The sequence below is a fragment of the Plecotus auritus genome (assembly GCF_963455305.1).
Source record: "Plecotus auritus genome assembly, chromosome: 6".
Taxonomy (NCBI): domain Eukaryota; kingdom Metazoa; phylum Chordata; class Mammalia; order Chiroptera; family Vespertilionidae; genus Plecotus; species Plecotus auritus.
In genome coordinates, this window is record NC_137773.1 from 87194724 (window position 1) to 87217841 (window position 23118).

General features: G+C 49.8%; 1 protein-coding gene across 2 annotated transcripts in view; it reads left to right on the top strand.

Moving 5' to 3' along the window:
- VAV1 (vav guanine nucleotide exchange factor 1) overlaps positions 1–23118 on the top strand; it is a gene marked incomplete at its 5' end in the record, with an annotated part of 61904 nt that overhangs the window by 23485 nt on the left and 15301 nt on the right. For both annotated transcript variants that reach the window (XM_080673899.1, XM_080673900.1), the window contains 20 exons: positions 11496–11612; positions 12059–12117; positions 12234–12302; positions 12455–12563; positions 12656–12751; positions 13681–13749; positions 13968–14071; positions 14630–14729; positions 15184–15279; positions 15531–15599; positions 16100–16186; positions 16289–16374; positions 16782–16914; positions 17229–17338; positions 18287–18388; positions 18624–18721; positions 18805–18827; positions 19008–19053; positions 21242–21378; positions 21731–21796. In XM_080673899.1, coding sequence (XP_080530025.1) covers positions 11496–11612; positions 12059–12117; positions 12234–12302; positions 12455–12563; positions 12656–12751; positions 13681–13749; positions 13968–14071; positions 14630–14729; positions 15184–15279; positions 15531–15599; positions 16100–16186; positions 16289–16374; positions 16782–16914; positions 17229–17338; positions 18287–18388; positions 18624–18721; positions 18805–18827; positions 19008–19053; positions 21242–21378; positions 21731–21796 — 1776 coding nt within the window. The remainder of the gene's footprint in view (positions 1–11495; positions 11613–12058; positions 12118–12233; positions 12303–12454; positions 12564–12655; positions 12752–13680; positions 13750–13967; positions 14072–14629; positions 14730–15183; positions 15280–15530; positions 15600–16099; positions 16187–16288; positions 16375–16781; positions 16915–17228; positions 17339–18286; positions 18389–18623; positions 18722–18804; positions 18828–19007; positions 19054–21241; positions 21379–21730; positions 21797–23118) is intronic.

A 23118-nucleotide genomic window follows, 5' to 3' on the forward strand; every position in this document is an offset into this window, starting at 1 on the left:
AGCAGCGAACAAATAAGCGAGAATCCTGCTCTTGTGGAGCTGCTGTTCCAGTGTGTAGGGGAGGCTGGGTGGAGGACAGAGACAATAGCAGAATAAGTAAGTGAAACATACAGTGCTCTAGACAGTAAGTTGCACGGGGCGGGGAATAAAGCAGAAAAGGAGGATGTGCGTGCAGGCGTTCATGTGTTGCCATTTTAGAGCCACTGGGAAGGTCTCACTGAGAAGTGACTTTCATCAAAGGTGTGAAAGAGACAAGGAAGGGAGGCACCAGGTTATTGTGGGCCTGGCATTCGAAGCAGAAGGGAACAGCTAGTGTGGAGGTCCTGGGGCTGGATCGTGCCTAACACGTTCTAGGAACAGCGAGGAGACCCATGCAACTGGAGCAGAGTAAGCAAGGCGGAAAGAGGGAGGTGATGGGCACAGGTTGGGCAGCACCTTGGGCTGGGGGAGAACTTGGGGTTGCATCTGGGTGAGATGAGAGTCCTGGGAAGGTTTTGACAATGTTGCTCTGGCTGCTGTATTGAAAATAAATTATAGGGGTGCGGGAGCGGGAGCTAGGAGACCAGTGAGGAGATCATTGCAATAATCCAGGTGAGCAATGATGGTGGCTCAAGCCAGGGAGGTGGCAGTGGAGGTGGAGAGAGGGGTGGGATTCTGGATATATTTTGAAGGTGGAACCAACAGGATTTGCTGATGGACTGGAAGTGGAGTGATAGAGAAATAGAAGAGTCAAAGCGACTCTAATGTTTTGGATCAAAATAACTGGAAGGTCAGATATTATGAGAGCCTGCCTCCTAGATCCTGGTAGCAACTCTGTTGGGAGAATTAAAACTCTGCAGATCAGACTCTTTTTATAAGGTTTGGAAAAGGCTAAGTTTTCACCCTGGCTGGTTTGGCTCAGTGGATAGAGCGTCAGCCTGTGGACTGAAGGATCCCAGGTTCGATTCTGGTCAGGGCACATGCCCGGGTTGTGGGCTCGATCCCCAGTGGGGTGGCATGCAGGAGGCAGCCGATCAATGATTCTCTTTCATCATGGATGTTTCTATTTCTCTCTCCCTCTCCATTCCTCTCTGAAATTAATAAAAAAAAAATTTAAAAAAGAAAAGGCTAAGTTCTCAATAAATGGTGCCTCCTCCCAACCAGGGCTTGGGTTAGGGGGTGGTCACTATGGTGATACTGCAGATGATGATTGTATTGATGGTGATGGTTGTATTGATGGTGATGGTTGTATTGATGGTGATGGTTGTATTGATGGTGATGGTGATAATAACAGTGATGATGTGATAATCATGACAGTGATGATGGTGACAGTTGTGGTGATACGGATAATGACCATTTTCAGAGATTGAGGGCTTACACCATGCCAAGCCCTTTACATGGATTATTGTACTGAATTATAACAACAGGACACAGTAGGCATTATGATGATCCCCAGCAAGTTCAGAGAGGGTGGGTGACTTGCCTCAAGATACACAGAAGATAGGAGGATCTTCCCATATCCTATTGAATTAGGCACCCATTGGGGGTTTGTTCTCCATCCTGTTCCCTACCTTTCCATCCATCCCAGGATCTTCCTCCTGGGTCCAGGGCCTGAGGAGAGTAGGCTGGAGAGGAAACTCTGGCATTTGGTGATGGTCACACCCAAGGTGCGGAGTGAACTGGCTGATGGGAGAAATGTGTCTGGACCTCCTCCCACCATCAGCGCCTTGTGTCCTATCCCCACACCTCTGGGAAGTTCTTCCTGATCCCATATTTCTCCGGTGGACTCTCTGGAATCTCCGTTTCTTCAAGCACTTGTGTGGCAGTCATTCTTGCAGTGAACACAATACGAAGCTCTGTAAGATGAGAGGGGTGGGACAGACAGGTGCTGTGGGTGCCCCACCCACACATTCTTAGGCTGCGCTGGGGTCACCTATAGAGGGTTCCTGAGGGCCCCCTGAGTCTCTGACTGAGAACGTTCTCTGGTGTTGGAAGGTTCTTGGCCTGCACAGGGCAGCCTAGAAAAAAGTGCTGGGAAGTTACCCCGAGAGGCACCCACAATCAAGCCGCAGGGAGTTGAGGGATCAATATTACAGTGTTCTAATTTCCCAGATGGGACGATTCTGGCCATGTCTACCTCATCTCCAGAGGCCCCAAGAGGATGGAGCCCCCATTGACGCCAGCAGGTCCTGATGAACAGCTCCTGGGTTGGTTTCCTTCTCCTCCCTGCCCCACCTCCCTGCTGCCCTGAGTCCTTCTTGGATCACCTCCCAGATCTACTACGTGTACCCCAGATCCTTCTTTCGGGGGCTTCTTCCAGGGACCCCAACTAGAACAGGGATGCAACTTGAGCCTGCTGCTCAATTTGTCACATAAGTAACACCTCAGACAACTGTAACATACTGTACACAGAGCAAAGATGAGGGTAAAGTAACTTAGTCACTGTGGTGGCACCTGAGCTGATCTAGGCTGACCACGGACACACCACAAAGAGCATCGCTCACCCAGCAGTGAAGGCATTCCCCCCGTGGTTCTTTGTCAGCCCTTCTTGTTTCTCCTTGGAGAGTCTCGGCTCAGCTCTATGCTCATATACTCTTCCTGATGTGATATCCATCACATATGCACGAGGATGTGGAAAGCAAATAGGAAATGTTTAAAGAACAAGAAAACGAGCAATGTACCCATCACTCTGGTGAAGAATCAGAACATTACCATTTTTTGGGAATCCTTAATACAGTGTTTATCACCCTAGCTGGTTTGATTCAGTGGCTAGAGCATCAGCCTGCAGACTGAAGGGTCCCAGGTTCTATTCCAGTCAAGGGCATGTACCTTGGTTTCGGGCACATCCCCAGTAGGGGGTGTGTAGGAGGCAGCTGATCGATGTTTCTCTCTCATCGATGTTTCTAACTCTCTATCCCTCTTCAAACCTTTTATTGCTTAATTTTTCTGATGTCTATACTTGATATAAATAGAATTATAATATATGTATGGGAATTGATTTTTTACTTAACATTATCCTCTTGAAATGTATCCATGTCTATGTCTGTGGCTGAGTAACAAGGTATTCTGAAACTTAATCATCTAAAATAGCCATTTTGCTCATGAACAATTTGCGTCAGGATTTCTGACACCAGCAGGCTGCGGGAAGTGGGGGGTGGGGGGGAGGGGCACAGGTGGTTCAGTCTGTAGGACCTGGGTTCCTCTCCACATGCGCCTCTGCAAGGGACTGACTGATCGGCCTCATCACACGGCGGCCGGTGAGCAGCTCAGGAGGCCAGAGTGGAAGCTGCAATGCCTTGCATTCCTTAGCCTTGAATAGGTCACACATTGTTGCTTCTGCCATACTCTGTCAGTCACACAGGGCTGGTCTTGGTTCAGTGTGACAGGGGGTTACAAACAGGGCATGAATCCCGTGGTTTGTGGACCATTGGGGGCCATCTTGGAGGCTGACTACTGTAATTACGGTGTCTTCATTACTGTAGATGTGTGATAAGTTAATATCTGGTAGGACTAGTACTCCCACTTTATTTTTTCTATATAGAATTGTCATGGCTATTTGCAACTCTGTGCTTTTCCACACAGATTCTTACATTCATCTGTCAAGTTCAACGAAAAACCCAGTAAACATAATAAATAATAAAAACGAAAGAACCAAAATCCTTAAACTTCAAAATGAATGAATATGATCTGGCTTAGAATAAATCTTATTAAAAGATTTTGGGCCCAGCCAATGAGGCTCAGTGGTTGAGCATCGACCTATGAACCAAGAGGTTATGGTTCGACTCCCGGTCAGGGCTCAATCCTCAGTAGGGGGCCTGCAGGAGGCCATCAACCAATGCTTCTCTCTCCTCATTGATGCTTCTATCTCTTTCTCCCTCTCTCTTTCTCTCTCTCTCTGAAATCAATAAAAAAAGTTTTTTAAAAAAAGCAACATTTTGGGATTTTAATTGAAGTTGCATTGAATCTATAACTCAATTTTGAAGAGGGTTGAAAAACTTAAAAGTATTGACTATTTCTAGATAAGACTTAGTATATATTTCACTCTATTTATTTAGATCTTTTTTATGTCTTTCAATAGCATTTTATACTTTTCTCCATAAAGGATTTGCACTTCTTTTTGTTAGATTTGTTAGCGATTACCAGTTTTTTGTTTGTTTACATTTTTAGGCGATGGTGAATGGTACCCTTTTAAAATCCAAGTCCAATGTTCATACAGTGAAATGCTCAAGTCTTCCGCTTACTGTTCAATCAGCTCCAGCACGTGTCTACCCTTGTGCAACCACACTCTTATCAAGACAGCACACTTCCATCACTTGTGGGGTTTCTGAGTCAATCTCCACCACCCTCCCCACCCCAGAAGCAACCACTGATCTGATTTCTATCACCATAGGTTTGTTTTGTTTATTCTAGGATTTCGCAAATGTTACCTTTAAAATAAAAAACATTTTCTGATTGATCATCGCTGATGTACCAACCCATGGTAAACTTCATGTGTTGATATTGTACTTAGTCACATTGAGAAATTATTTTATTTTTTAAATTAATTTTTCATTTTTATTTTTTAAAATATATTTTTATTGATTTCAGAGAAGAAGAGAGAGGGAGAAAGAGATACAAACATCAACGATGAGAGAGGATCATTGATTGACTGCCTCCTGCACGCCCACCACTGGGGATGGAGCCTGCAACCCAGGCATGTGCCCTGACTGGGCATCAAACTGTGACCTCCTGGCTCATAGGTTGGGCTTATTTTTCAATTACAGTTGGCATACAATGTTATATTAGTTTCAGGTGTATAGCGTAGTGGTTGGACATTTATATAGCTTATGTAGTGATCATCACAATAAGTCTTTTTTTTTTTTTTTTTTTAAATATATTTTATTGATATTTTACAGAGAGGAAGGGAGAGGGATAGAAAGCTAGAAACATCGATGAGAGAGAAACATCGATCAGCTGCCTCCTGCACACTCCCCACTGGGAATGTGCCCGCAACCAAGGTACATGCCCTTGACCGGAATCGAACCTGGGACCCTTCAGTCCGCAGGCCGACGCTCTATCCACTGAGCCAAACCGGTTTCGGCCATCACAATAAGTCTTGCACTCACCTGGCACCATACATATTTATTGCAATACTAGAGGACCAATGCACGAAATTCATGCAAGAGCAGGCCTTCCTTCCCCTGGCTGCTGGCACTGGCTTCCCTCTGACACCCGGGACCTGGGCTTCCCTCTGGCCGCTGGCAGGCCCCCGGGACCCGGGCTTCCCTTGCAGCCCTGGCTTCGTCTAGAAGGTCGTCCGGAAGGACGTCCGGTCTAAGTAGCATATTACGCTTTTATTATTATGACTATATTCCCGGTGCTGTACTTTAAATATATATATATATATTTTAATTGATTTTTTGCAGAGAGGAAGGGAGAGGGATAGAGAGAAACATCGATGAGAGAGAAACATCAATCAGCTGCCTCCTGCACACCCCCTGCTGAGGATGTGCCCGCAACCAAGGTACATGCCCTTGACCAGAATTGAACCTGGGACCCTTTAGTCCACAGGCCAACCCTCTATCCACTGAGCCAAACCAGTTAGGGCCCCTCTGCTGTACTTTACATCCCCATGACTCTTTTGTAATTGCCCATTTGTACTTCTTAATCCCTTCATCTTTTTCACCCAGCCCCCAACTCCTTTCCCTCGGGCAGCCATCAGTCTGTCCCCTGTATCTATGAGTTTGTTTCTGTTTGGTTTGCTCATTTGTTTTTTAGATCCACCCATAAGAGAAATCATATGGTATTTGTCTTTCTCTGACTTACTTCACTTGGCATAATAGCCAAGTTATTTTATTAATGCTAGTTATTTATCTGTACGTTCCTTTGGGCTTTCTGTGCTCACGATCCTATAATCTACAAGAATGACCATGTATTTCTTTCTCTTCTCCCTCCATCCTGCGCTGCAGTGCAGGCAAAGAGCTGCAATATGCCGGTGAATAAAAATGGTAATAGCGGGCACCCCTGACTCAGTTCTGATTTTGCAGGGACTCCTTTTAACATTTCAATATTCAGTATAATGTTTTGCTTTTTATTTAAAACAAAGGCTTAAGGGTTTTTTTAGAAGATGCTTTTTAAAAATCGGGTTGTAGAAGTTCCTTTCCATTCCTACGTTGCCAAGAGTGGCTTTATCACTCTCTTTGTCGGGAATGGATGGTAACTTGCTGCTCTGACTTTTATGTGTCTCTCAACTGTGGCTAATCTCTGTTGGCAGAGAGGGAACAGGTCCAGCCACAATGTAATGGCACTGTTTATGTCATATTTATATCATACTGCATTGGCTTTGGTTTACAGCCAATGATCCTAGCTTCCTGTGATGGTGGGATGCAAAGTTCTCTCCTTTAATACATCTATTTAAGTTAAAGTTAATTCAAAGTCCATGCTCCACAGAGAGTGGGTTAGATAGCCGGGGGATGTAGCAATAATGGCGAACAGACCATCTGAGGAGGGCCGTGTGAGATACACTGTGTACGGAGTTGATTCGTATGTGCTGTTAAGGCCCAGGACTCAAAGTCACGTTGCCTGGGCTTGCGTCCTGGCCATCTGGTTCTGCCTCAGTTTCCTTATCTGTAAAATGAGGGTAAGAATAGTACTTACCTTGCAGGACTGTTGTGAGGACCCCATGTTGTCTATCTATCAATGGGTTGATAGATGGAAGGGGGAAGAGAGAGAGAGAGAGAGAGAGAGAGAGAGAGAGAGAGAGATTGATTCAAACAAGCAGAGGGCAGTAGCATGGTGGTTGCGAAAGGATACAGCCTTGCAGTAATGGAGGATGATAGAGATGTAACGTCCAGGCGTGATGACTGTCCTTAATAACGTTATTGTTAACACTAGGCATATGCTAAGAGAGTAGGTTTTGGGGGCGTTTATCACACACCAAAACGTGGCGATTGTGAGATGATAATGTGAATTAGCGGGACTGAGGTCATTTCACTCTGAATATCCAAGTCATCATGTTGTACACCTTGTATCTCTATATAACTTTTATTTTAAAGTATTTGACTTTAATAAATACTTAGACAGTGCTGGGGATCGAGCGCATCCATGACTGGTGGTCATGTGCGACAGTGAGATGCTGTGATTCAGAAAGGCATCTCTAGGTTCACAGCATCCTGGAGCTTCGTTTCACAAACTCTTCTGTGGATCCCCTCTTGCTGTTCACAATCTCGGCCCGTGTTCTTTCCTCCTACGAGCTGGCTTCCTCCTAGGGAAATGGACATTGAAAACTCACAGGGTTGCCCTGGCTTGTGTTTCAGACTCGACTCCCGGTCAAGGGCATGTGTCTGGGTCGCAAGCTCGATCTCCAGATAGGTCGTGCAGGAGGCAGCCCGTCGATGTGTCTCTTTCACATCAATGTTTCTCTCTCTCTCTCTCCCTCCCTCCTTCCTTTCCATTCTCTCTAAAAACCAATGGGAAAAATATCCTTGGGTGAGGATTAACCAACTAACTAACTAAATAAATAAATAAATAATAAATAATAAATAATAAATAAAATCTCACAGGGTTGTCATGAGAACAGAATAAATCTAATGGCCAACCACAGGTGACAGGTGTCTAAAAATGCAAATGTTATTGTAGAATCACAGAGTGGGGTTAGCAGGAACCCAGAAATCACTTGGGGAGCTTGTTAAAAGACAGATTTCCAGGCCTCATCGCCACCCATCCATTCAACAAATATTTATTAAGGGTCCTCTACACTATTCTAAGGGCTGGGCATCTACCAAGGAACAGAATAGTGATCCCGCCCTCCTAAAAGCGACAACTTATTTGGGGGAGGTGAACAGGAAAGCACCGAGTGGAAGAAGGTTGCAGTTTTAAATAGAGCGCTCAGAGGGGGCCTCCTGGAGAAGGTGACCTTTGATCAAAGACCTGAAGAAGGTGGCAAGGAACCTGGTGGACACCAGCGTGTCCGGGTTTGCCAGGCTGCCACAGCAACGTCCACAGACCGGGGGATTTCTACAACAGGAACTTATTTCTTACAGCTCTGGAGGCTGGGAGTCCAAATCAGGGCGTAAGTGGGTATGGTTTCTTCCGCGGCTTCTCTCCTGGGCTTGCAGATGCCTGCCCTCTCCCTGTGTCCTCACAGGATTTTTCCTCTGAGCATATCTGGGTCCTGATCTCTTCCTATGAGGATACCAATCCTATTGGATTAGAGCCCATCCTCGTGACCCCATTTTACCTCAGCTACCTCTTTAAAGGCTCTATCTCCAAATACAGGCCCATTCTGATGGCCTGGGGGTTAAAACATCAACATACAAATTTTGAGGGATACAAGTCAGTCCATAACACAGGGAAAAGTACCTTCCAAGAAGCGGCCATAACTAGCCCTGGGGCAGGACTGTGCCTGGCGTGCTGGAGGAACAGTGAGGAGGCCCATGTGGCTGGAGCAGAGTGAGTGGGGGGCAGGGGGAAAGGCAGGAGGTGAGAGCAGAGAGGTGATGGGGGAGGTCATGCAGGGTCTTGTGGACCTCGGGGAAAATGTAGGCTTTTACCCTGAGGGAAATGGGAGCCCTGAAGGGCTGTGGGCAGAGGAGGGATGGACCTAACTCAGGAGTCCACAGACCAAGTAGGTATGAGGGGGAAGGACCTGGAAGATGCACGTTTTTATTGAGATACTAGAGGCCCACTACACGAATTCGTGCACCAGTGGGGTCCCTCGGCTTGGCCTGCAGGATCAGGCCATAACCACCTCTCCAACATCCCCAGAGGGGTCCTGGATTGTGAGAGGGCACAGGCCAGGCTGAGGGACCCCACTGGTGCACAATTGGGGCCAAGGAGGTATGTGGGAGGTTGGCCAGCCAGGGAGGGACCGTGGGAGGGCTCCAGAGCGTGTCAGGCCTGTCCTGCTCAGTCCCAATCAGCCAGACCCCAGCAGCAAGCTAACCTATTGGTCAGAGTGTCTGACCCCTGGTGGTCAGTGCACATCATAGCGAGCAGTTGAGCGGCCTTAGCATATCATTAGCATATTACGCTTTGATTGGTTGAACGACTGACTGGTCGACCGGACACTTATCATATTAGGCTTTTATTATATAGGATAATTCATATACCATAAAATTCACCATTTTAAAGTGTACAATTCAGTGGTTTTTAATATATTCACAAAATTGTACGGCCATCACTATCTAATTCCAGGATATTTTCATCACCCCCCCCCCCCACAAAGAAACCCCATCCCCATTAGCAGTCACTCCCAATCCTCCCCTCCCTAGCCCCTGGCAACCACTAACCCATTTCCTGTCTCTGCGGATTTGCCTGTTCTGAACATTTCACAGAAATGGAATCACACACGGTGTGGCCTTTTGCTTCTGGCTTCTCTCACTGAGCATCGTGTGTTCAAGGTCCATTTATGTTGTAGTGCGTGTCAGTGCTTCACTCCTTTTCGTGGCTGAGTCATACTCGGGTGTGGATTTGCCTGTTCTGGACATTTCGTATGAGTGCGATCACATAATACGTGGTTTTGGGAGGCTCATTTTAACCAGCTCTCCTGATGAACCTGCTCCAGGAATGTTGGTCATGGGAGAGGCCAGCTCTTCATGCTAGGGGAGGCTGTTGTTCGGGAGATTGGTTAGAAGTCTAGTATCTGAGGGACCTTGGAGAGAGCTGAGCCCATTGGGACATTTGAATTGAGCTGATATTGGGCAAATGCAAGGGCACGAGGGCTTGTTTATAACAGAGCCGAATACCCTCCAGACCTGTGTGACAACCTGCGTGTCTGACTGCTGATGTCTTTTGGGTGCAAGTCACAGCAACCCATCCCAAACTGGTGTAATCAAAAAAGGAGTATGTTGGCTCATAAACTGGAAGAGTTCAGGGGTATTTCATTTAGATGGAAACATACAAGATGTGACCATTTGTATGGTCCTTTCACTCAGTCTCATGTTTTTGAAGATATCCACTTTGTGTATTAGTACTACCCCCCCTTTTTAAAGATTTTTTAAAAATATATTTTTATTGATTTCAGAGAAGAAGGGGGAGAGAGAGAGAGAGAGAGAGAGAGAGAGAGAGAGAGAGAAAGAAATATCAGTGATGAGAGAGAATCATTGATTGGCTACCTCCTGCATGCCCCCTACTGGGGATTGAGCCTACAACCCAGGCATGTACCCTTGACCGGAATCGAACCTGGGACCCTTCAGTCTACAGGCCAACGCTCTATCCACTGAGCCAAACTGGCTAGGGCTAAAGATTTTTAAAAATTGTTTTTAGAAAGAGAGAAACATTGATGTGAGAGCGCAACATTAATTAGCTGCCTCCACGCCCTCTAATGGGTATTGAGCCCACAATCCAGGCATGTGCCCTGACCAGGAATCGAACCAGCAACCGTTCAGTGCAAGAGACAATGCCCAACCAACTGACGCACCCCAACCAGGGCAAGTTGGCCCTTTTTTATGGCTGAATAATGTCCCATTGTATGGCTATACCTCATTTTGTTTATCCATTTATCTGTGGATGGACATAGGTAAATTCAAGAGACAGAAAGCAAACTAGTGGTTGCCAAGAGGAAGGGAGAAGAGTGGGGAATGGAAAGTAACTGCTTAATGGGTACTGAGTTTCCTTTTGGGGTGATAAAAGTGTTTTGGAACTGGGGTGATAGCTGCGAATGTACGAAATGCCACTGTAGTGTATACTTCAAAATGATTAATGGTTAAACTTAGAGGCCCGATGCACAAAATTTGTGCAAGGGTAGGCCCTCTCAGCCCCGGCTTCATCCGGAAGGTCATCCGGAAGGTCATTCCGCTCTTCAGCCGTTCCATCGATTTGCATATTACGCTTTTATTATTAAAACTAAACTAATTATCATTACGACTAAAATGATATAAATATATGTTTTGTAAATACAAATAAAATACGTATCAAAATATATTAACGATATATAAATAAAATGATCATTTATTATTTTAACCATTTGTGAGTGTACAATTAATTCAGTGGCATTAAATACATTCACATTGTTGTGTGACTGTCACCCCTATATCCAAAACTTTTTCATCATCCAAAACTGAAACTCTGTCCCCATCAAACACTAACTCCCATCCCCCTCCCCCAGCCCCTGGCTCCCACCATCTACTTCCTGTCTCTGTGGATCTGACCCTCTAGGGTCCTCGTATGAGTGAAATCACACAGTACTTGTCCTTATGTGTTTGGTTTACTTCACTGAGCATAACGTTTCAAGGTTCATCCATGTGGTAGCATAAATCAAAATCTCCTTCCTTTTTAACGGATGAATAACATTCATTTGTATTTATTATATATGTTTGGTTACCAGTTCATGGTTAACTTTATGTCGTGTGAACTAAAAAAATTGAGGGGTAGCTGAGGCTTCAGGTGCAGCTTGGTCTTTATCAGAAGAGAGGGTGGTTTACTGAGGGGGCTATGCTTTAGGTTTCCCCTCCGGAGCAGGTCACCAAGTCAGACGGCAGGGGTCAGATTCTCCCTGTCCGTTATGTTTCCCGCCCTCATTTCTGTTCTGCCCACAGTTCCTGTGCCTTAAGAACATCCGCACCTTCTTGTCTACCTGCTGTGAGAAGTTTGGCCTCAAGAGGAGCGAGCTCTTTGAGGCCTTTGACCTCTTCGATGTGCAGGATTTCGGGAAGGTGAGCTGGGCGCATAGAGCCCACAGATTGGGTTTCAGTTTATTTCCATAAACCTCTACACCAGGCAGGCTCTGAGCAGTTAGGGGAAGGACCGATGTGCCCGACCAGGTCCAGGTACAAAGAGTCTGGCTTAGGAGACGTGGAATGGGGTGCGAGTCCCTGCTTCATCACTTGCTGTGTGACCTCAGATATGTGGCCGTACCTCTCTGAGTCCTAGGGAATAATATCATCCCATCCTCTTTGAGTGCTTATGGGAATTAAATAGAATAACAGGAATGCTGGCATGCTGACATGGGGCATGGGAAGGTGGAGAAAATCCTGATTTAGGCTCCCAGAGGCTTGGGGGTCTAACTTTCAGGTGCAGCCTCAGCTGCTTGGAGTGCAAGGCTGTTCTGGCATGTGAGTGGGCGAGGGGCTTGCTGAGCAAAACACGGCCCTCCTCACAGGTCATCTACACCCTGTCCGCCCTGTCCTGGACCCCGATTGCCCAGAACAAGGGGATCATGTGAGTAACCACTGAGGTGACAGACAGCTTTGGACTGACCCCGTCCTCCCGTCCTTGAAACCCCGCTCCCCACTTGGCCCTCCGGCCTCTGGCTCACCCCATCCTGCCTCCCCCAGGCCCTTCCCCACCGAGGAGGAGAGTGTGGGGGATGAAGACATCTACAGCGGCCTGTCCGACCAGATTGAGTGAGTGTCTGCACCAGGCCCTGCCCTGGAGGTTTGAGGGGGACATGATCCTGCCCTTGGGGTTTAAGGGGCCACCGCTTTGATCTGGGAGGGGTCTGAGGGGTCCCTGGCCTGGAGGCTCCTGAGGTCCTGCCTGACTCTGCGTCCTGCAGTGACACCGTGGAGGAGGATGAGGACCTGTATGACTGCGTGGAGAACGAGGAGGCCGAGGGCGACGAGATCTATGAGGACCTCATGCGCTCGGAGCCGGTGCCCATGCCGGTGTGTGGGGGTGAAGGACTGGGCCTGGATGGGTGCACGGCCAAAGGGCAGTCCCGGGTCTCCCAACACCGGCCTCTCCTCCCCGCTCTCAGCCCAAGATGACAGATTATGACAAGCGGTGCTGCTGCCTGCGAGAGATCCAGCAGACGGAGGAGAAGTACACAGACACGCTGGGCTCCATCCAACAGGTGCGATGCCCCCACCCAGCCCCTGCCAGGCGCGTGCGTGGGAGCAGGTGGCAGGTGCGTCCACCTGTCCTGCGCTGTGCGGCCACGCCTTGCTTTGTGTGTGTCTCTCTTCCTCCCTGGTTTTCTGTGGCTTCCACCCTGTCTTGTTTCTCTCTTCGTCTGTCTCTTTTTCCCTCTGTGCATCCTCATCTCTTTGACTTTCTATTTTCTCTATTTCCTTTGGCCATTGCTTTTTAAACAGCTTCATTGAGTTGTAACTGCTATACCGTGCAATTCACCCATTCAACATACACAGTTCCCTGGCTTTAGGTATATACGCAAGGTTGTGCAACCATCACCACTATTTAATTTGAGAACATTTTCATCATCCCCCAAAGAAACCCCATACTCCTTATCCATCCCCCCAAGGTCCCCATCCTCCCCCAGCCCCTGGCAACCAGTAGTCTACTTTCTGTCTCTTAGAATTTGCCTATTTTGGCTATTGCCTATAAATGGGATCACACGATTTGTGGCCTCTTGTGTCTGGCTTCTCTCACTGAGCATCATGTGTTCAAGGTCCATCCGCGTTGTAGTGAGCATCAGTCCTTCACTCCTTTTCATGGCTGAGTGATATTCCAGTGCATGGATGGACCACGTTTTGTTACCCACTGATGGACACTCGGGTTGTTCCCACTTGCAGCTGTTGTGGATAACTGCGTGAACAGTCACGTACATGTTTGCTTGTGCAGATTCTCCATCTGTCTCTCTTTTTCTGCCTGCCTTTGTTTCCTTGTCTCTGTCTTTCTCTTTCCTCTTTCCATATCTCTGTCTCTTCTTCTCTTGGTCTCTCTGTTCGCCTCTCTCCTTCTCTGTCTCCCTGTCCCTGCCTCTCTGGGACAGGGCTGGAGGAAGGGTCCCACCTCCCCCATCCCTCTCTCCCCTCCCTGCAGCACTTCATGAAGCCCCTGCAGCGGTTCCTCAAACCTGAAGACATAGAGATCATCTTCATCAACATCGAGGTAAGCCGGCCTGTCCCCAGCCTTCCCCCCACCCCGCCGCCATCTTGCTCACCTGGTGTCTGATCCCCCCTCCGGGGCTGCTGTCAGCCGGGAGCCGTCTGCTGGCCCCATCTGTCCCTGGAGTGTGGGGTTTGGGAGCTGGGCAACACAGGGTGAGTGGTTGACCCTTCTCCTGAGCCCCAGGCTTCTGCCCGGCCCTCACCCCTCCCTCTAACTAGGACCTGCTTCGTGTGCACACTCACTTCCTGAAGGAGATGAAGGAAGCCCTGGCCACCACGAGTGCACCTACCCTCTACCAGGTCTTCATCAAATACAAGGAGAGGTGAGGCCAGCCGGGACCCTCAAGGTCACCCTGCCCTGCCCAGGCCGGGGTTGAGGGACTTTGCCTTTAGAGACTGCCGGACAGGGAGGGTTTTTCTTTCTTTGCTCCTGGGCAAGGGTCTACCCATCTCTGGTTCAACCTCTGGCTTTGCCTCTGGCGAGCTGTGTGTGGTTCTGGGAAGCCACTTAACGTCTCTGTGCATCTGCTTCCGTATCTGTAAAGTCAGTGTGGTACAGGACTGAGTCAATGGATGCCTAAAGTGCGTAGCACAGGGCCTGGCACACATATGTGCTCAATAAGTTTATTAAGTAAATGAACATTGAGCAGAGATGATTTGCCCAGTGCTAAGAGCTTCTTGTGCGTTATCTCTTTTAATGTTATCATAACCCCATATGGGAAATGCCATTGCTATGCGCATTTTATAGACGGGGAGACGGAGGCTCAGCATCACCCAGCTGGGAAGAGGTGGGCTGGGTGGGACTGATGCCCAGAGCTGCCTGACCTTGGTGCCGGCCACCATTACCTGTCTGGCCACTTCTACCTGCCCTCTTTCTGCAGGTTCCTCATCTACGGCCGCTACTGCAGCCAGGTGGAGTCGGCCAGCAAGCACCTGGACCGCGTGGCCAGCGCCCGGGAGGATGTGCAAATGAAGCTGGAGGTCGGGGCCGGGCCCCCATGGGGGGCTCTCCCACTCCTTCACGGGCCCCAGGGCAGCAGGGAGGACACGGAGTTGGAGATGACAGAACTCTGACTCCAAACTGAACCCCAGCCCTGGGCTGAGCCCCAATCCTGGCTGTGCACCAAGTCTGGGCTGAGCTCCAAATTCACACTGAGCTCCAATCCTGGACTAGCTCCAACCTGGGCCCGTGTGTGGTGGAAGCACAGAGAGGGCAGGGGTGGTGCCCCATGCATCCAGCCTCCTTGCACGCTGGGGACCCTCCAGACCTGTCCCTCCACCTCTCTCTAGCCCCACTCAGCTGGCGGGTCCTGGGCCTCCACCCCATGGCATCCTTCCTTCGTATTTCCTCAGGGGAGATAGGATGCTTCTCGCTCTAGAAAAATCCACACCTGCCTCCACCTCATCTTGCTTACCTGGTTCTCTGATCCCCCAGGAATGTTCTCAGCGAGCAAATAATGGGAGGTTCACCTTGCGGGACCTGCTGATGGTGCCAATGCAGCGAGTGCTCAAGTACCACCTCCTTCTCCAGGTGCACAGTTGGGGACCTCCTAGGTCCAAGGATTATGGGCTTGGCATCTCTATCTCCCTGTGCCATAGGAGTGGGGGTGGGGCTGGCTTCTGGAGGCTGGACTCTAGGACCCTCTGGGAGGGTCAGTGGGGCCATGCCTGGCCTCCTGGGACAGCAGGAGGAGGGAGGAAGAGCTGGGGGGCCAGGCTGGTTTGGAAGGCCTGGGAGGAGAGGACAGGCCCAGGTGATGTCTGCCTCTGTGGGTCATGCAGGAGCTGGTGAAACACACACAGGACGCAATGGAGAAGGAGAATCTGCGGCTGGCCCTGGATGCAATGAGGGTGAGTGGTCACACACAGGGGTGTCAGTCACACACATTCAGGACAGTGCAGCGCAACACCACCCAGACATAGTCACATCCATGGGCAACACCCCCCACCCGCCCCCACCACAGGGCCGCATGCCTCCATGATAAGTTATTCACAGCGTCCTCCTGAGGACATGGACATGCTGTGGATACTGTCTTTCTTTTAAATATATTTTTATTGATTTCAGAGAGGACAGGAGAGGGAGAGATAGAAACATCAATGATAAGAAATCATTGATTGGCTGCCTTCTGCATGCCCCTCACTGGAGATGGAGCCCGCAACCTGGGCATGTGCCCTGACCGGGAATCCAACCATGACCTGCGGTTCATAGGTCGATGCTGAACCACACCGGACAGGCTGGACACTGATTTTAAGACTCTTGCTGGCCCCGATGGGGGCTGACCCCTACCCCTGGCCAGTTAGGGGTTTGAGCTGGTTGGGGGTGGCCAGACTCACACCTGGCTAACCCCCAGGACCTGGCACAGTGCGTGAATGAGGTCAAGCGTGACAATGAGACGCTGCGGCAGATCACCAACTTCCAGCTGTCTATTGAGAACCTGGTGAGGGGATGAGGCTGGGAGGGCCAGGGTTGTGGCCACGTAGGGAGGGAGTTTGGTCTCCTCCTTGGTGGCCCCTTGCTGGATTCCTTGTCTGCTGCCTAGGACCAGTCTCTGGCCCACTATGGCCGGCCCAAGATCGATGGGGAACTCAAGATCACCTCTGTGGAGCGCCGCTCCAAGACAGACAGGTGGGCGGGGCCTGGGTGGGGGCGGGCCCAGGTTCTTAGGTAGGTAGGTGGGTGGAGTTAACACATGTGGGTGGAACTTCGGCATGGGTGGAGCCAGGTTTCTAAATAGGCATGTGGGTAGGACCACCTGGACCAGCGGGTGGAATCTAGGTGGACAAGGCGAGGACAGCATAGTTGTGTGGAGCCAAGACCAGCAGATGGCAGGGCCAGCAGGGAACACATGGGTGAGGTCAAGATGGGCAGGTGGGTGGGGCCAAGTTGGCCACGAAGAGAAGGGTAGGAGTGCTAGGATGGTAGGACCTAGATGGACAGCGGGGTGGACCTGGAGGGTGGAAGGAACCGGGCAGAGAGCTGGTCAGGACTGTTGGGAGAAGCCAGGCAGAAGTGCCTGACCCAGCTGCTCCCAGGTACGCCTTCCTGCTCGACAAAGCCCTGCTCATCTGTAAGCGCCGAGGGGACTCCTACGACCTCAAGGACTTTGTGAACCTGCACAGCTTCCAGGTTCGAGATGACTCTTCGGGAGAGCGTGACAACAAGAAGGTGGGGTTCTGAGGCCAGAACTGGGGACCCCATTGCTAGGAAGCACCCGTGCTTGAGACACTCCTCTTGGCCTTTGCAATGTCTGTGAGCATTTGTCTCAGATGTGAGTGAGTGAGTGAGTGTGTGTGTATGTGTGGGGGGGGAGTTTAGATTTATGGATGTGTCCTGGGCATTCCTTTACCATGGTAAACGCATGTTCTCCTGGGGGCAGAGAGGCAGGTACACCGTTTCTCCTTACAGGCGTAGGGTTGGTGGGCATGTGGCCCCGCCCTCTGCAGGGTGGGTACTTCATTCTGAACCCTGCTTCCCTGCAGTGGACTCACATGTTTCTCCTGATCGAGGACCAAGGTGCTCAGGGCTATGAGCTGTTCTTCAAGACACGAGAACTGAAGAAGAAGTGGATGGAACAGTTCGAGATGGCCATGTGAGACCCCTCCTCCTCCGTCTTTATGTCCTCAGAGGACTCACAGGTGCAGGGGCCGAGAGGCTGTTCTTTGGTCTAGTCTCACATCTTCTTTGACATTCTGTGGGACTACTTTGAACCTCAGTTTCAACATCTGGGAGATGGGAGGGTCAGGCTGAAGGCTGTCTGCATCCCCAGAATGCCAAGGTTCTGTGCAAGCTTTGGTTACCGGCCTAGAACTTTTTCTTCCTCTTCCTTTTTTTTTGGTTCTTCCCCTTGAAGTGAAATTCACATAATCAAAATTGAACCAATTTAAAAAGCACAATTCAGTGGCATTTAGTCCATCACATTCTCATGCAACCATGACCTCTAGTTCCAAAACATTTTCTTTCTTTTTTTTTTTTTTAATATATTTTATTGATTTTTTACAGAGAGGAAGGAAGAGTGATAGATAGTCAGAAACATCGATGAGAGAGAAACATCGATCAGCTGCCTCTTGCACACCTCCTACTGGGGATGTGCCCGCAACCAAGTTACATGCCCTTGACCGGAATCGAACCTGGGACCTTTCAGTCCGCAGGCTGACGCTCTATCCACTGAGCCAAACCGGTTTTGGCATAGTTCCAAAACATTTTCATCCCCACCCCCAAAAGGAGGCCCTGCACCTGTGAAGTTACTCCCCAGTTTCCCCTCCAGCCCCTGGCAACCACCAGTCTGCTTTCTGTCTCCTCCCATGTTCACAGCAGCACTGGGCCAAAGTGTTCACAATGGCTAAAAGATGGCAACAACCCAAATGGCCATCAGTAGATGAATGGCTACACACAATTCAATATGTCCGTGCAGTGGAATGGTATTTAGCCATAAAAACGAAGGAAGTCCTGACACATCCAAGTGGCAGCATGCATGAGCACTTTCTTCTTTTTATGGCTGAACACTATTCCATCGTCTGGAACTGTCTCCCCTCTCTAGCTCCAACATCTACCCCGAGAATGCCACAGCCAACGGGCATGACTTCCAGATGTTCTCCTTCGAGGAGACCACGTCCTGCAAGGCTTGCCAGATGCTGCTGAGGTGGGAGTCTGAGAGGATGGGCCCGGGTCCTGGGCTTGGTCAGCACTTCCTCTTTAAAGGGGCTCCTCCAGCGATCACTCCCCTGAGTTGGGAAGTGGGAGGCTCTCCTTTGATCTTAAGCTTCTCCATCTCTCTCCTGCTCTAAAGAGTACCCAACCCTTCATGTTAATGGTCAATGAATGGCTGTGTTCATCAACATCACTGACTCTCCTTTATCTCGTCTCCTGCATGCCAGAGGCACCTTCTATCAGGGCTACCGCTGTCATCGGTGCCGGGCACCTGCACACAAAGAGTGTCTGGGGAGGGTGCCTCCCTGTGGCCGCCACGGGCAAGGTACCAGTGGGAGACAGGGCAGAGGTGGGCTTGGTTCTGCGTGGGGGTGTTTTCCATCATAACCTTTATTTTCCCTCCCATAGATTTTGCTGGAACTATGAAGAAGGTAAGACTGCATACTTTTTGTGTGTGCCTGAAAATACTGGGGGGGAGGGCAGTAATGGCAGGAGGCCCCGGGAAACCCCAGCAGTGGGCGTGGCCCTTTTCTGGGTGCTCAGATAGGGCCTGAGGAATCCCCAGACTGGGCTCAGGTAGCCACGCTGGTTTTCTTGGTCTCTCCCTCCAGGATAGGCTACATCGCCGGGCTCAGGACAAAAAGAAGAATGAGCTGGGTGAGTCAGCAGGGGGCACTGTGTATTCCAGGCAGAGGGAACAGCACATGCAAAGGCTAGGAGGCAGGGAGGCAAAGCATGATGAAAGAAGTGAAAACAATTTTGTGTGGCTGAGAGAAATAAACGATTTGCTAATAGTCATGCAGAGTCAGAGTAAAGAATCAGATTTCATGTCTATTATTTATATTGATACTAGAGGCCCGATGCACGAAGATTCGTGCAAGAATGGGCCTTCCATCCTAACTGGTTTGGCTCAGTGGATAGAGCGTTGGCCTGCGGACTGAAGGGTCCCAGGTTCAGTTCTGGTCAAGGGCATGTACCTTGGTTGCAGGCACATCCCCAGTGGGGGGTGTGCAGGAGGCAGCTGATCAATGTTTCTCTCACATTGATGATTCTAACACTCTATCCCTCTCCCTTCCTCTCTGTAAAAAATCAATAAAATATATTTTTTTAAAAAAAGAAGAATGGGCCTTCCTTCCCCTGGCTGCCAGCACCGCCTTTGCTCTGGCCAGAGCAGCCTTTCTGCTCCAGCCCGGAGCCGCCTTTCCGCCTTCGCATGCTGCCCAGAGTCCCGGAGCAGCTGGGGTAGTGTGGAATGCCTGCGTCCTGCCCCACCCCCAGCTGCTTGGTGCCTGCGTATGCAAATTAACCTTCCAGCTTTGTTGGGTTAATTTTCATACTCCTGATTGGCTGGTGGATGTCGCGAAGGTATGGTCAATAAGCATGTCACTCTTTTATTAGGTAGACTAGAGGCCCAGTGCATGAAATTTGTGCACGGGGGTGTGTGTCCTCAGCCCAGCCTGCACCCTCTCCAATCTGGGACCCCTCGAGGGATGTCCGACTGCCCATTTAGGCCCTACTGGGATCGGGCCTAAATGGGCAGTTGGACACCCCTCTCACAATCCAGGACTGCTGGCTCCCAACTGCTCGCCTGCCTGCCTTCCTGATTGCCCCTAACCGCTTCTGCCTGCCAGCCTGATCACTCCCTAACCACTCCCCTGCCAGCCTGATTGATGCCTAACTGCTCCCCTGCCAGCCTGGTTACCCCTAACTGCCCTCCCCTGCAAGCTTGATCACCCCCAACTGCCCTCCCTTGCAGGCCTGGTCCCTCCCAACTGCCCTCCCCTGCTGGCCTGATCACCCCTAACTGCCCTCCCCTGCTGGCCTGAACTCCCACAACTGGCCTCCCTTGCAGGCTTGGTCCTTCCCAACTGCCCTTCCCTGCTGGCCATCTTGTGTCCACATGGGGGCAGCCATCTTTGACCACATGGGGGCAGCCATCTTGTGTGTTGGAGTGATGGTCAATTTGCATATTACTCTTTTATTAGATAGGATACCTACAGGTATACATATTTCAGCTTTATTTACAGTAGTAAAAAGTTAGAAACAACCGAAATGTCCTCAGTAGGAGGAAATGTATATGAGTGTGTGGATGTGTGCATATATCCAGTATGTACCCTTACTACATCTGGCTTCTTTTATTCAGCACAATGTTGGTGAGATTCATTGATGTGGTTGCTTGTAGAAGTAGCTAGTTCTTTTTCATTGCTGTATAGTATTCCACTGTATGATTATATCACACTCTATCCATTTTATTTTATTTATTTATTTTTAAAATATTTTTTTACTGATTTCGGAGAGGAAGGGAGAGGGAGAGAGAGAGAGAGAAACATCAATGATGAGAGAGAATCATCGATCCGCTGCCTCTTGCAACGCCCCACACTGGGGATCAAGCCCACAACCCAGGCATGTGCCCTCACCAGGAATCAAACTGTGACCTCCGGGTTCATAGGTCAACTTTCAACCACTGGCCCACACCAGCTGGGCTGTTTATCCATTTTATTGAGAACATTTGGTGTGTTGCCAGTTTTTGGCTCTTGTGGACCAAGCTGCTGGGAACATTGTTGCCTATGACTTTCGTGGACATGTGTTTTCATTTCTCTTGGGAAATTGCTGGATCGCTGGGCAGACATCTGTTTAGTGTTAGTAGAGACTGCCAAACAGCTTTCCATAGTGGATTCCCACCAGCAATGTAGGAGAGTTCCAGGTGCCCCCAGCCTGGCCACCACGTGGTCTTGTCAACCTTTTTGATGTTTGCTGCCCCGGTGGGCGGTGAGGCGCAGGTTGGAGCACCCTGAGTGCCAGCCCACTGTGGGACACAGGTGGCAGTCTCTCTCCTCCCCTCCAGGGCTGCCCAAGATGGAGGTTTGCCAGGAGTACTACGGGATTCCTCCACCCCCGGGAGCCTTGGGACCTTTCCTACGGCTCAACCCCGGAGACATCGTGGAGCTCACCAAGGCCGAGGCTGAGCAGAACTGGTGGGAGGTACAGGCTGGGGCTGTGGGAGTGATGGAGAAGGACCCGAGTGTGGGGTCGTGGGTGTGGGTGACCCTGGGAAGCTGGGGTCATGGCCTCACTGCACTCTGGCAGGGGAAGCCTGGTCTGGAGGAGGCGCCTGGGGAGTGTGGTGTAGGAAGAGATTTCCCAGGCTGGCCGGGCCCTTCTGAGCTGGCTGTCTTCCCAGGAAGTCCATACTGCTCGGCACATCTTTGGGTCCTCAGGTCACAGAGACAGCGGCAGACAGGCAGAGTGGCCATGAAATAGAAAGATGGGCACACATGCGAGCAGATGCCTATGACCTCTCTCTCCATGTTTTCTTTCCCTCCTGGCATTTTAGGGCAGGAATACGGCTACCAATGAAGTTGGCTGGTTTCCCTGTAACAGGGTCAAGCCCTACGTGCATGTGAGTGCCTCAAGGCTGGACGGAGTGAGGGCAGGGGAGTCCAGGGGGGCGGTTCTGAGAGGGCAGGCAGGCTTGGGGAGACCCCTGAGATAGGGAGGGGGCTGCCCGTCATGGCAGGTCATTCTCAAACTTGAGGTTCTGCTGACCTCTGTCCCCCTTCGGCACTAATTCCCCCTCCCCCTCCCCCAGCCCCTGGCACCTCCATCTACTTTCTGTCTCTGTGGATCTGACTCCTCTCGGGACCTCCTGTGAGTGGAATCACACGGCATCCGTCCTTTTGTGTCTGGCTTATGTCACTTAGTACGATGCATTTAAGGTTCATCCGTGCTGTGGTGTGTGCCAGAATCTCCTTCCTTTTTCAGGCTACGTAATATCCCATTGTCTGATGGGCCACATTTTGCTTATCCATTCATCTGAGGATAGACACTTGGGTTGCTTCCACCTTTTGGCGACTATGAATAATGCAGCTGTGAACGGGGGTGTATAACTATCTGAGTCCCAGTTTCCAGTTGTTTGAGTGTATACCCAGAAGAGCAACTGCTGTGTCATGTGGCGATTTTATTTTTTTTGAGGAACTGCTGCTAGTAATGCAATTAGAGTTCTGGCTAGTAATGCAATTAGAGTTCCATATCCTCATCAACATTTTTTTTCCCTTTCTTTCCCCTTCCTCCCTTCCTCCCTCCTTCCCTCCCTCCCTCCCTCCCTCCCTCCCTCCCTCCCTCCCTCTCTTCCTTCCTTTCTTCCTTTTCTTCCTCTTTGTCCTCTTTCTCTCATTTTCTCTCTGTCCCCCTCTTTCATTCTGTCTCTCCTATTGTCTCTCTCTCAAGGGTAGCCCTCCTCATGGACCAGAGGTGGTAGAAATGTGCCCCTTTACATTGATTTAGATTGGGGATTGGCACACTTTCCCTGTAAGTAGACAGGACACACTTTCAGCTTCTCAAGTGAGACGCTATCTATCGTGGCTGCTCACCTCCGCCACAGTGGTGCCCGAGCGGCTAAAGAGGCTCTGTAAATGAGGAGCATGGCCATGTTCCAATGACACCCATCTATGGGCCCTGGCTTATGAATTTCATATTATCTTCATGTGCCAGGAAATAATAGTCTTTTAAAATCTTTTGTCAATCATTAAAACAAATCTAAAAACCTTTCTTAGCTTGGGGGTCCTGCTAAAACAGGTGTCTGGACAGTCTCTGATTTGTGTGATAGGGGACCAGCCACGCCCACTAGATTCCGGAACTGTCTTCCCAGAGGATAGTACAGTGCTTGGTACATGATAGGCATTCAGTAAGTGACAGTGGAATGAATGAATGAATGAATGAATG